This window comes from Halichoeres trimaculatus, unplaced genomic scaffold (genome assembly GCF_033239565.1).
Source record: "Halichoeres trimaculatus isolate MK-OKI-2021-1 unplaced genomic scaffold, fHalTri1.1 fHalTri1_scaffold_4, whole genome shotgun sequence".
NCBI lineage: Eukaryota > Metazoa > Chordata > Actinopteri > Labriformes > Labridae > Halichoeres > Halichoeres trimaculatus.
The window spans coordinates 13133093-13146375 of record NW_027437182.1 but is presented as its reverse complement, the minus strand read 5'-3'; the positions used below and the strand labels follow the sequence as shown (position 1 = coordinate 13146375).

The window sequence follows — 13283 nt, the reverse complement described above, 5'->3', positions numbered from 1 at the left end:
GCAACAAAATGATGCATATTTACCAAAAACCCCAATTAATCAAATGCGATACAAAACTTACATCATTAACAAAAGGATATCGCAATATGTTTTTTTTTTTGAATTTTTCAAAAGTGTTAGTAACACCTCAGTTCCAAAAAGTTTGAATTTTATGGCTATTTCCAGATGGGCCATGCTGCTAAGTACAAGTATCTCAAAGAAGTAGTACCAGTGCTTTAACACGAACAAGTGGGCCTACCACCAATTATCAATAACCAAACAGCAAAGAGTCAGAAGACATAGTCTTACCTTAACACACTCCTTTTTTCAGTCCCTTCCGATAAAATTGTACAAAGGCATAATACCCTCAGCCAGTCCATGGATGTAGAACGCAGTCAGCCTAGTGACACAGCCCATAACAGTTAAAATAACATATCCAAAATGTCAGCAAGGAAAAAAAATGTTTGCAAAATTATAGAGCTATTTAGCATTTTGGACAGTTGTAGCTCTTGTCATTTCTGTTGTTGATGAGCTCACCCTGATATTGTGTTCTTGCCCAGTTTAATGTTGGCCTTACTCCTTCTGACGAAGAGGAGGTTTGAGGAGCTCCTGGGACCATACAAAACCATTAAAACATTTCGAAGCAACTTTAGTTAACTTGTTCGGTAATTTTTGAAGTAAAATACAAAGCCAGAGACCACGTTCACAGCATAGGGACAATTAACTGAGCTTCTACCCCAGAAGTTCGCCCAGTTAACAATTCGAAACTCCATGAACGTTGATGGTTGACATGCATCAACCGTTGATATTCAAGATGGCGCAGGTCACCTACATCGAACACATTCGAAGGTGTCGACGTTTGACGAAACAAAACAGTTAAAGATTACTTAAAGTTTTGGGGTTTATGCAGTGCATTGTTAGATGATTCAAAATAAGCATAAAAATCGTTTTAACAAAGTAACGTTGTAGGTTCATCATAGCTTTCAACTTACTACTACTACAGTGCCCAGAATGCTTTGCTTTACCATTTCAATATTAATTTGAAAGGACTACACACTGGGGTGCTTCGTTACTTATATGACTTTTGAATATATTTTTCTAAGAAAACAATGCATATACTCAAAAAAATAAATAAATAAATAACTGAATAATTAAATAATAATAATAATAAAAAAACAAACAAACAAAAAAAAAAAAAAACAGTTCAACTTCATGAGACTATAAGAGAAACAGGATGCCGAGATATGAGTATGTCAGTTAGTCACTATCTCATAAATCTCATCATGTAAAGCCGAAACAAATGCCAAAATTATGATGTCCACAACTGAAAAAAAAACTGACAAATATCTGTGAATAATCAGGGAAGTTTGACAGTTATTTCTCTAAGTCGCGGGCCAGTTGTTTGGCTGTCCAAGCGCCCCTGAACGCAGCCATAAATCACACCTGGAGTTTATCAGCTGGTGAGGGGTCCTAATAGGCGGCTCTTTCTGGAGGCGGTCTCAGTTCTCTATACTCACTGAGTGAACTGTCCTTCTCATGTTCAACATGAAGCTTTTGGGATTTGCTGTGTTTTTGATCCTCTGCGCTGAACGAAGAAGCTTTGGGTCTCACCCCAAACCGTCCTGTCGCTACCCCCCATCTCAGTGGTGTCGGTCTCTGGAGATCGCAATCGCATGCAAGGTGAGTAGGTAGAAATATAGGCTACAAGCTTGTATTTACAAGGCATGGGGGCGTCAACGCGTCCAGCAAAAGAAAAGAGGGAGAAACTAACTTAGGAATTAAAACAAAGCCTAATCTTATTTTAAAGATGAATTGTCGTTTTCTCTTTTTGTTTGATATATTTGTCCCCTTACTCCTTTCTAGAGGTTTGAATAATTAGAATCTGTAACATTTCTTTTCATTTTCTTGTCAGTGGCAAAACATTTAAACATTTTTAAGATGCAATGTCTCAGTTAATTTATAAAACAGTTTTTATACAATCAACTGTTGGTTCATTTCTTTTAGCCTTATTTCCTCAGAATGAAATATTTTGAGTTCAGCGGAGTTCAAGGTTTCCAGATTTGAATTGGAGTCATGCTGCAGAAATTGAGCACCAGTGGTTCTTCATGTGATGCTTAACTTGTTTAAAGATGAGCGATGGCAGGAAAAACAGACAGTACTATTTGTTTTGATCTGAGTTTGACCTGCAGACTGGATCATGCTTCAGCTAATTAAGTGCTGCAATTCAAGATCTGAATTTTTACTGGAATTTTGTTGTATGTAAATTAAATGTCTTTGCAGGGATATCAGAATTCACAATGATTACTGTTTTGCTGTTTCATCTAATTTAGCATCATTACAAAAGCTCAAACTGATCTTTTTTGTTTTTATCTGTTGCAGACTTTTATCTCTACTTTTTAGATTATTCAACAAATTTTGTTCTGTTTGTTTTTTTTGTGTTTCAGGTTCAGAAGCAATGTATGGAAGTTAACGCCACCAGACCAAACCAGTCAGTCCCTCCAGTGTCCATCACTCTGTACTATGAGAGTCTGTGTCCAGCCTGCAGAGTCTTCATCACGGAGCAGCTCTTTCCCACATGGACCATGCTGCGGGACATCATGACAGTCACTCTGGTGCCGTACGGGAACGCAAAGGTACACTCACCCTGCTCTCCAAAGACCCTTCTATATGAAATCCAAGTGTAGAAGCTAAAATATGTTTAGCCAGATTCTCTGACTGACATTGTCACTTTGATGATGTGATTGCTCTGAGTTTATCCATGGGTGTGGTTCTTCTTTTTTTTTATTTATTATGTATGGTGGCGGGAATTAGAACAAAAGCAGAGCAGAATCTCATAGTTGAGGAGCTCAGATTTTTTTGTCTACTGTCACTTTTCATCCTCACTTTTTATTGGCATGTTCATCTTTTTCACCTGGATTCTCCCATCATTACTTTTTTAGTTTTCATCCAGTGTTATTTTCACATTTTTGCCTAAATCACATATTGGCTCGTTCTGTTCACTGGACTTTTATTGAACTTTTTTGGACGCGTCACTAAAGCGAGGGCTTCACCCAGCAGCTGAACAATTGTAAAACAGCCGCAACACAAAGTAAATCTGTGAACATCTGTCTCTTGTAGGAGCTTCTGTCTGCAAATTCTCCTTTCACCTGTCAGCACGGAGAACCTGAGTGTCGAGGAAACCTGATAGAGGTCTGTGAGTTTTACCACTAATATCACAAGTCTGTGGACCGAAAAGATGATTGATTTGATCTGCTCCTCAGGCCTGCATCATCCATTTAACCGGACACTCAGCATTTCAGATCATCTATTGCATGGAGTCATCTACAGATGTTCTTAACGCTGCCAAGCCTGTGAGTATCAACTAGCTGAAAAGCTGTCCTTTTTTCTAGTGCAACTCCTCTGGGTCAGTTTTCTTTTGTACTCAAGGAATAATAAATATTTTTGGCTTTTTGGGTCAGGCTCTGGGCTCTCATGTTTGAGTTTTGACTGAAGAGATCAAAGCTGTTAGTATCTTGATGTGTGTATTTGTTGATGCTGTGCTGTGTTGTTTCAGTGTCTGCAGCTGTACGCTCCGTCTGTCTCCTGGTCCAGCGTGGACTCATGTGTGAAGAGAGGTCAAGGAAACCAGCTGATGCACGCCAACGCTGCCATGACCAGAGCTCTGAGTCCAGCACACACACACGTCCCCTGGGTCACCTTTAATGGGGTAACACCCTGATAGTGTCAGAAAATTGATAACATTACTTTATAATCTCTCATGAGATAAAGTTCAAGTGTGAAAGCAAACTGTCAAAGCTGTAACTGAAACCACCAACCCTGTGTTTCAGGAATACACAGAAGAAAATGAGGACAAGGGGATGTCGTCCCTTTTCCAGTTGGTGTGTCAGCTCTACAAGGTTTGTTTTATTTCATTTCTTAGTCATGAAACTATCTTTGGACCTTTTTAGAGGTGTCGCCACTCGAGAATGCTAGGAAGAGGATTCTCTGATGCTTTTAGCTGAACAAGCAGCTAATTTCGATAGAATTGTATATTTTCTTTATATTTTTCCTTCCTCAAGTGGATCTATTAAAGTGATTCTGTTAATTATATTTGTTTATAATGTAACTGTGTGTGTGTGTGTGTGTGTGTGTGTGTGTGTGTGTGTGTGTGTGTGTGTGTGTGTGTGTGTGTGTGTGTGTGTGTGTGTGTGTGTGTGTGTGTTCTCAGGGCGTGAAGCCTCCGGTGTGCACTGGAGCCACAGTCAGACTGAACAGAGGTTTTTGCTGAACACAGAAAAATGAAACATGCTCATAACGTACAAAATAACACCTTCAGATTACAAATAAACGTGAGGCTGTTTGGCCAAAGATCTAAATGCTTAACCTCCTTAAGTATTAAGAAAGAAATGTTTCACCTAACACAAAGCTCTTGATTGACATTGCATACCATTAAAAACCTGATTTTTGTAGTTGCATCAATGATGAATAAAAATAATGAAATGATCAAAATACTCTGAATACTTTTCAGTTGAATTTATTGGCATTTTCACTTGAAACACCCTGAACTCACCAGACTCTTTTGGCTTAAAATGAGGAACAAAAATAAAGTTATTTTCTCTGACAAAAAAACCTCGGAGTGACACAAATATTCAATCTTTTCATAAAGCATACTTGATTTTTCGGCTCCAGAACATAAAATCAAACATCCTATGTTGCAGTACGTTGTCTTGGCAGACATGTTTTGGAGAATAAATATCTTTTATAAGAGGTTTGCACAACACAGAGCTGAAGAAACGAGACAGCGTGAACATCATGGAGGCAGAATTGGAGCGACACAGAAACGCAGCACGAGCAGACACTCTGCTGCTCGTCCACACATGAACACTGTTTGGCACGGGTGCATTAAAGGGCCGTTGTGCTGCTTTAACATGCTGATACAGAACTGCTGAATATTATAGTTCAGTGAAATCTGCGGTACATGGTTTCGTATTAATCCAACACAATAAAATTGCCAAGATTCAGGATGGAGGAGTGTTGATGTATTTTATACTAGATGGAAAAAAGGAACTCAGCTTTTCTCAAGGACCACTCTTGTGTGGTTTCTATCACAAGGTTGAGCATGAAACTGCAGACTATACTTAAATACCTTAAATCTTCACTGCTTGGAAGAAAATTATCATCAACAAAACAAAAAGAAATTACAACTTGTGATTGGTTAAGAAAACAAAAGGTTTGTTTTGAGGCAATCTGAATGAAAAGACCATAAATCCCAAAACTTTGACGTTTGATCAGGCTGCATGACAATCTGTCAGCTGGATTCTACACATAAGTTGTGTGCAAGTATAGTGTTCAGCCTGTAGGTGGCAGTAGAGGTACAGTTTTTAAATAACCAGCTCATTTCATTTTTTAGTAGTTAGCTGCAGAGATTAACATGACATTTTCAAATCTAGCTGAATTGAAATAGCAGCAAATGTATTAAACAAAATAAATGTATTAAACTAGAATATTGCTGCATCATTCAGAAATATTTTATCTGGTATATTTTTTTTAGAAAATGTACAGTTCCTATTTTCTAAACTCAGAAATGAGTCTTTTTTTCAGTTGAGGCTGTTGATAGATGCTCTGAGTCTTAGCATGTTAAAAACAGCAGAATGGTCCTTTAATAGTACACCCACTTAGTCCCTACCACATGTAAGGCTGCTTAATAAAGCTTACTAGCTGAGTTAATGAAATACTGAAACACTAGTGTTTTCTACCAGGAAGTGCATCACAATTTCATGTAGTGGTTGTTGCTTCCTGGTCTCTCTACCTTTAGTGACAGTGACAAACACTGAACATGTACTCAGTACAGAAAGAGTCCTGAACTCCTGAAAACTACACACATTCTCAAGTCTTAGCTATTTGTTTATGAAAGAATGAACAGATGATCAGAAGTCGCAAAAAATCTAATAAACTGTCTTCTTAAATACTGTTTACATGAATCATTGGTAAAAACTAACACTATAAAGTCAGAGACTTTGATACAATCATCAGGTTAAAATCTCTAGTGTAAAAATGTACAGCATTGGAGGCTGGCAGGTGTTTGTGTGTTTTAAACACTTATGGCACACAGTTGTCCCAGTTGAGCACTTCCTTTGAATTTGACTGAAGCCTGGTGGATAAAAACTTCTTTAGTTAGTCAGAAATGTTAAAATCTGTGCTCCTTTTAATCTCTACTGCCGGCAGGGCGGGAAGCTAACACCACAGCTGTTCATTTGGAATTATAAGAGCTCTACTGATTGAATATTTAAAAAAAAAAAAACAGATTAGCTCTGAGTTAAAGTTTTGGGAGAGTAAGAAGGAAACGATGAGGCTCAGATTCACTTAAGTTTGAAAAATTAAGATGTGATCTTAAGACGGAGCAGTCTATCACAATGAATTCCTTTATCTGCATCTGCTTCAAAGCTTTTCTAGACTGGGGGCATTTGGAAATGAAGAAAACATCACATTCTTTTGCTTGCAAGGTAAAGAAATACTCTGAGTTTCTCCAGGCTGAAATATAAAAATAGCAGAAGTGCTAAAAGATTTGAAATACTCACTTATTCAAGGCTTACGGTTCTGCTTTAAGGACATGGTAGCTTCAAATGACGCTCTATGCTTGGTGTCTCCTCAAATAATCTACAAGGAAATCACTTTATGTGACCTCTTGGGTGTCAAGTTTGTCATTCAAATGCTGTCAGCAATGTTGTAAATCATGAGATTTCAACAAAAATTCTCTATATCAGGAACTGTCCTAAAAGGATCAAGAAAAGGATGGTGCAAAGTATGTTGTTCACTTTTCTTGCGATAACCAGTGAAGCTCAAAGCTTGTGTTTTATCGATTAACATTTAAGGAAGTGTGGGGAAAACTCTATAATCTCAGTGAGCCTGAATCTGTAAATGACATTAAGTAGAGAGTTTTATAATTCCAACTTCATCTCATCACTCAAAGGTTTGACATCTTGGTGTTGGCAAAGTGTGTCAAAAGAAGTCATGTTTGTGAAATTCTGGCCTGGAAGTTTCCTGCCCTGCCTTTTGGTTCTCATGTCATCTGGTCTGTGTGTGTGTGTGTCTGTGTGTGTGTTTGTGTGTATGTCTGTGTGTGAGAGAGAAAGAGAGTTCAGTAAGCCTACAGTGAAGTGAAGCCCTTTATGTGACTGAATAGAAGAGCTGAAGGGCAGAGACGGTAAAGTGCTACTGCGGACCGGAGGCACCCTGATAAAAAAAAAAAAAATGCTTTTCAAGCACATAAACATGGACGAGACCAGCAAATGTACAACAAATCAAGAGGAAAATAAAGACACTGTTAAAAATCATCTCAGGTAAAAAAATAAACTAATCATACAGGTGGTGTCTTTTAGGTTTTAACAGCTCAGACTGAAGTTCAGTCTTCTTCATTGTTTCATTTCTGCTACAAGCTGGTTTACATATACATTATGTGATTGCTTCATTTGCCAAATTTTCATTTAAAGGGTTTTCATTTTAAAGTGGAGACACATGGGGGAAAGAAAGTCTCAAGTGTCTTTTGTTTGGAGGTAAATCAAACAGGAAAGACAGTTTGGGGGTCAGGGGTCAGGTCAGGGGTTTCCACTACATCCGTGCTACATTAGATTTGTTTCTCTTCATACCCTGAGGTTAAGGTCCATCCATTTTCTCACTGCTCATTTACATTCTGTATTTGGCAGAAATGATTTATGACGTACATCATTCATAAACAAACAAACAAACAAACAAACAAACAAACAAACAGAATCATACTCACTCATCCCAACCAGACTTGGTAATTTCATGTCCTCAATTAAAACTATGGTGCAAAATAATCTCCAAGACCCTGTCGAATCACAGCCCTCCTCATCCACTGCACACGTCTGAATGTCACAAGCTGTTATTTTGGAGGAAGACTTCTCCTTCACCTCTGGTTGGTTTTCTTCCCAGCTGAAATGCAGCAGTCTTTGTCTGGGATGCTCCGAAATGAAGCTACAACAAAGCAGGACGGGACACAAAAGGCCAATCAGGCACCTAAAACCATTTGTCTTGTTAGAATAAAAAATCAGAGAGGGTGTCTCCAGTGTAAAGGGACTGTAGTGAATTTACAGACTTCGTTGTTTAAGGCCTGCCCCGCCCTCGTCTCACTACATCCAGCACCGTGTCTTTGGGGCGGAGCAGGTTGTGCTGGTTGTTACGTTCCCAAGCGCAGACATGCCACTCCATCGCCTTCCTGGCTCACATCTCTGTCTCTGTCACTGCCCTCCTGTCCCGGGGAGGCCAGGGTCCTGTGGGGTTGTGGGTTCCGTACAGACATGCTAGCTAGGTTCAGGGCCCGGGATGGGTGAGGCGAGGGCGGACGGTACCTGCTAACACGGGGGTCTGGGGACAAGGAAGGTGAGGAGGAGTCTTGGTGTCGCTCTCCACCCGACTGGGACTCCTCCTCCAGAGGGCTCTCCAGTTCCGACTCCAACTCCTCCTCCTCATCCTCCTCCTCTTCCTCCAGAGTGAGTTCAAACTGGAACTTGTCCCCTGCTCCACCTCCACCTGATGAGAGGGTTCCTCCTGCACCCAAACTGGTGTCTCCTCCAGAAAGCATCCCAGTGTGGTGCTCCTCTGGGCTGGAGGGTGAGGGGCTGCGGGGGATCATGCTCTGGTACCACTCCCTGTTGTCCTCCAGCGTGTCCAGGATGTCCTGAGCGTCTGGGTGCACCAGGTCTGCCCACGTCTCCCACAGAGGGTGGACGATGTAGTCTATGAAGCCCACCTAGTAAAAAGAAAAAAAAAAAGAAAAAAAAGTTTAAAAACAAACAAAAAAAATGTTGTTTTTCCTCCCTGCCTTTCTTTTTGTTACCTGGTTCTTCTCAATAGAAGCATTGTGTTTGTCACACATGGGGCTGATCTCCATGCCTTTGTCCCTCTCTCTGTCTCCCTGCGTGAAGAACTCCACCATGATGCGGTCTGTCCACTTCTTGTAGAGCTCCAGAGGTTTTGTTGGGTTGCTCAGGTCAGCACAGTGGACCATGTTCTGCAGAACCTGGAGAAGAAACACTTTGTCAGTCTGCTGGTGAAGACATACATCTCATAACCTACCGAATACAAGTCAGACAAAAAGTAGCTTTTTTTTTTAAACCTTTCCTGAGTCTACAGATACCACTAGAATACACAGGAGAAAAAACATTCAGTGACACAGCTGCAATGATCAGTTGTATCCAGCAGATGGCAGCAGGTTGAACAGAGTGATGTGAAAAATTGCTGCCTCTGATACCAGACTGTTAATGCTGCGCGTTTTGAAGGACTTCTGTCTCAGTTTTTCGTGTCATTAGGAGAAATTCTCACCTGGATACGGTCTGAGTAGTTGTCCAGCAGCAAGACTCCCAGACTTGTTACCTTCTTGGTCTCAACCATTGTTTTCATGTCTGCCAAGAAGTTCATGTGTTTGGACATATCTGTGGCGAGCACCTAATGGAAATGACAAATACATGTTGTGTAAAGTTTCTTTGAAATGTCAGAACTAAGAATGGCATCAAGATGTACAAGAGGGGAAGTTAACTGTCTGCTGTATCAACAGTACACAAAATGATAGAGCCATGAGCTAAATCATTAGCACTTTAGCACCATTCCAGGCAGAGAATGGCTGAAGACAGTCTCAATGTAAAAAGTGCTGCAGGCTCACCATATCGATCACCATTTTGCGGAGGGAGTCTCTCTGCTTCTTACTGAGGTTCTCAAAGATGTCACAGTTTTCTTCTTGAAGCAGCTTAAAGCCCACAGCGAGATGGTGATTCTCCAGCACCGAGGCATCATTGTACATCAGTGCAAGCTCTGAACCTGCAGAGATGTAGCATGTGAGTTAAAAGACATACAGCAGAACAAGTTGAAATAAATATTGTTTCATGAGGGAAAAGAAATAAACTTACTTGTGTTGATCAGAAACTGGTTGGTGACCCCTGGGTGGTCAACATCATGGATGGCACTAGCAAACAGAGCAGCCACGATCTCCAGGTCTGTGAACACTGCCTGGGGTCACATCATGGAATAAAAATCACATCCATTCTGACAAACACACTGATGAGTTGTCTAAAAAGGTTACTCAAGGTCACCCACGTCTGGGTCTGAGGTTTGTATGATTATGGATTGCATTCCAAAGTGTATGGAAACTATATTTTGCTACACAGAAAACATCCTTCCAAGCTGACCTCTAAAGCAGGCGTGGACAGGAGGACATGGGTGGACTGCACCACATCAGCCGCATGAATGTTGTTGTGATAAGCTACATCTGCATGGTAGTGGTCCTCCAGAGTCATCATGAAGGTGATGAAGGTGTCAATAGGGATCTTAAAGGTTTTCAGAAGGTCTCGCTCCTGGCAAAGAGAGAAGAGGCGATAAGGAGAGAGTCAGAATCACATGAACCACAAAATCAGTTCTGATCTGTGTTGGTGCTCAAACTGGAAAATGCTCTGCAGAGGAAGACTTGATTTAATAGTATTACTTTATAGCAGATCTTTTGAAGGTGAACGGATTTGAGCAGAGGGATTTATTTACCTGAAAGATGGAGTACATGACAACCGTCAAAGGGCGGTTTCCAGAAAATTCTGCTATCTTGAATATATCCAGACCCCAACGATTAATGTTCTCCACCTCCTGATGTTGTAAAAGTAGCATTCATGAGACACAGCGTAACAGTGTAAGTGTGACTGTGTTCCTCTCTAAAGTGGAAGAGGACCCACCTTGGCCAGCATGCTCTCCTGTGGTGTGTTGACGCCAAATCGAGGGATGCAGGCTGATGCTAGACCAGGGCTTTGTGTGACTTTTTTCACACCACTGATCTGTGACATTGGCCTCTTCTTCTTCTCCTTCTCCTTCGAAGGCGGAGACAGGATCTCCACGTCATGTTGTTTCTCTGTGCAAATAGAAATCAAAACATTGTCATTTCGACACATTTTCTTTTCCTCACTGTGACTCACTTCATACTGATGTCACACAGAAATTGACGACTTGTTATAAAGAGAAACCTCTTGAAGTGAAAAAGGGAACTTCAGCCAAGAGGAAGTTATTTGTGCAAATATGTTATGGATTGTAATCAAACTACCATCTTCACACCAAGGTTATCACTGAGTTCTCTACTTAAAATTCAGTTTTATCACAAGAGAAATGTACTCAAGGTCTAAGTTTATTCTTCTTTGCACAATTTAGACACCACTTTAGTAAAGCTGTAAATAACAATTAAGTTTACTTCGCTGAACTTTAAAAAAGCATTTACCCTCACTTGAGATTGTTTTTTAAAATGGAAAGTCAGAGAACCTTTCTCTTCCTCTCACATAGATTAGTTAAACAGCCTTTTAAGTTCCTTTCCTCCACTACATTTTACAAGCACAACTGACAGCAATCTACACTTTTCCAAGATCACGTTTTGACTCTTGTAACAGTCCCATCTAGAGAACACTATCCTAACTACTTTGTAAACTTCATTATATCCAGAACTCTGCTGCATGCCTCGACCACACCACCCCTGTCCTTCAACATCTTCATTGCCTCCTGTCCCATACCACATCCAGATTAAAGTCCTGCACCACCAGGCTCCTTCCTACCGCAGTGACCTCCTTCACCTTCACACTCCTTCCCCTCAATCACTCCTCACACACCAAACTCATGTCTTTTGAAGTCACTCCTCACTTGTATTAAAAACTTCACTTTTAAACTGTTTGAAACTCCTCTCTTCAGACACGCTTCTAGTGTGTGATAGTTTTTTTTGTTGTTTTGTTTTGATTTGTGAAATGTTGTGTTTCTGAACAATTTTTCTGTGGTTTCCAGTTTTGCTGAAATGAATTTTCTTAACATTGCTGTAGCAGGTATTGCTAAGGCTAACACTGAAAATAAACAAGAAGCTGAAGTAACTACATTAGGGATGGGCATCTAAAGCATTTATTTTATTTGAGAATCACTTGTGACGATTAATCAATTAGTTTCTGCCCATTCTGCTGAGCGCCTCACTCTCTTTGCATAGTTGTTCTTTATATATATCATGCTAGTTCGGATGTGTGCTAGTTTTATTCATAACCACCAGAGTTTATGAATCTTGCAACAGTTCTGTTCCTCTTCTTCTCCTTCTTCTGTGTTTAACTAGAAGTTAACTAGCTTACAGAGGGGCTACACTCACTGTGTACCAGTTGTGCTACTGGTCCCTTGTAAAAATAAAGAAATAATATATTTCAAAGCTTTGAAAGTAGTCACATGAACAATTTGATTCCATTCATATATTTGTAAATCCTGACTCATAACTTCTAGTAAAGTAGTCAATTATTGATACAATCAAGAGAGCACTATTAACATTATTTACACAGCTGATCCGTCAGCTCACACATATGGTTTCAGCTGATGTAAGGCAATCAGGTATACATGTTAAAACTGGTACACATGAGCTTATTTTAAGTAAACTGGTTACACTGTAAAAGAAAATGTTGCATTGCTCCTGTGGTAAAAATATTCTCACTATCAGTATTAAAAATACATTTTCACCAGCCTCTTTATGCTTGATGTATAACTAATCATAGCCATTTAAAAAAGAAAGTGAGAAGATGAAGCAGATTGATTTCAATGTAAGAAATACACAGAATGTACTTCAGGTAGACCAAGGTTAGTAGGACACTGTCAGAGAATAAACACAGCACATCTGCAGCTCAAAGCTATCATATCAGAGCAAAACAAAGTGAGAATCAGTATGTATGAGTGGCTTATATGCTAGCAGGTGCAGAATACCAGTAGTACAAAGCTGGGTATGATGGGTATATCAGCTTCTTGGTAGCTCAGCATTGCCTTGAGCTTGATGACGAAGCGCTTGTCGTGTTTTTCCAAATGTGTCAGAAAAAAGCTTCATCACGGCTGCAGGTTCCTTTTTTGCCTCATGTTTGTAGGAAAAATACAGAGATCTCCACGGCCATGTCTCCAGCAACAAAATAACCGTACCCTCCATATGATATGTTTACACAAAGGTGCTGTTCCATCACACACGGTAGTGATAAAAAAAATGACTGGTCTGTAATTGTATGAACCAAGAAAACAATAAGCCAATCTCTAGAATCAAACACAGCCTGTTTCCAAGTAATATCCCATCATTCAACCAAGGAAGGATTTCTGAATCATATCCAGAGCAGAGCCGAGACACAAGCAAACGCCAGCACAAAGCTGAAGAGCAACCTCAGTGACAGCATCACACGCGGCACTGTCTGGCCTCTCTCACCTCTCTCACAGTGCCTCCTCTTCCTCACTCCCAAAACCATTGTGTTCATATCCAAATCCAGCCAGGCCAAAAGCCGAGGCAC

At 40.2% G+C, this 13283-nt stretch overlaps 2 protein-coding genes and 1 long non-coding RNA gene across 7 annotated transcripts in view; 1 reads left to right on the top strand and 2 right to left on the bottom strand.

Annotated features, from left to right (window-relative positions):
- The window catches only part of LOC141788576 (uncharacterized), a 29758-nt gene extending 28738 nt beyond the window's left edge, over nucleotides 1–1020 (bottom strand). Inside the window, exons 1-4 of one of the 2 annotated variants that reach the window (XR_012598151.1) lie at nucleotides 972–1020; nucleotides 678–807; nucleotides 517–588; nucleotides 289–379 (exon numbers count right to left, since the gene is read on the bottom strand). This is a non-coding gene — a long non-coding RNA (uncharacterized LOC141788576). Of the gene's footprint in view, nucleotides 1–288; nucleotides 380–516; nucleotides 808–971 lie in introns of both variants that reach the window. The other variant, XR_012598150.1, reaches the window with a different exon arrangement.
- Nucleotides 1021–1446: 426 nt separating this feature from the next.
- ifi30b (IFI30 lysosomal thiol reductase b) lies at nucleotides 1447–4401 on the top strand. The gene is made up of 7 exons (XM_074667661.1): nucleotides 1447–1659; nucleotides 2424–2612; nucleotides 3097–3168; nucleotides 3240–3329; nucleotides 3533–3685; nucleotides 3807–3875; nucleotides 4187–4401. Exons 1-7 carry the CDS (start codon nucleotides 1516–1518, stop codon nucleotides 4244–4246), a joined length of 777 nt encoding a protein of 258 aa, XP_074523762.1. The 5' UTR covers nucleotides 1447–1515; the 3' UTR covers nucleotides 4247–4401.
- Nucleotides 4402–4524: 123 nt separating this feature from the next.
- Nucleotides 4525–13283, bottom strand: part of LOC141788678 (3',5'-cyclic-AMP phosphodiesterase 4C-like) — a 93744-nt gene continuing 84985 nt past the window's right edge. For all 4 annotated transcript variants that reach the window (XM_074667657.1, XM_074667658.1, XM_074667660.1 and 1 more), the window contains 8 exons: nucleotides 10692–10864; nucleotides 10507–10605; nucleotides 10161–10325; nucleotides 9882–9981; nucleotides 9638–9792; nucleotides 9301–9423; nucleotides 8816–8998; nucleotides 4525–8728 (listed from right to left, as the gene is read on the bottom strand). In XM_074667657.1, coding sequence (XP_074523758.1) covers nucleotides 8156–8728; nucleotides 8816–8998; nucleotides 9301–9423; nucleotides 9638–9792; nucleotides 9882–9981; nucleotides 10161–10325; nucleotides 10507–10605; nucleotides 10692–10864 — 1571 coding nt within the window. In that variant the 3' untranslated portion in view covers nucleotides 4525–8155. The remainder of the gene's footprint in view (nucleotides 8729–8815; nucleotides 8999–9300; nucleotides 9424–9637; nucleotides 9793–9881; nucleotides 9982–10160; nucleotides 10326–10506; nucleotides 10606–10691; nucleotides 10865–13283) is intronic.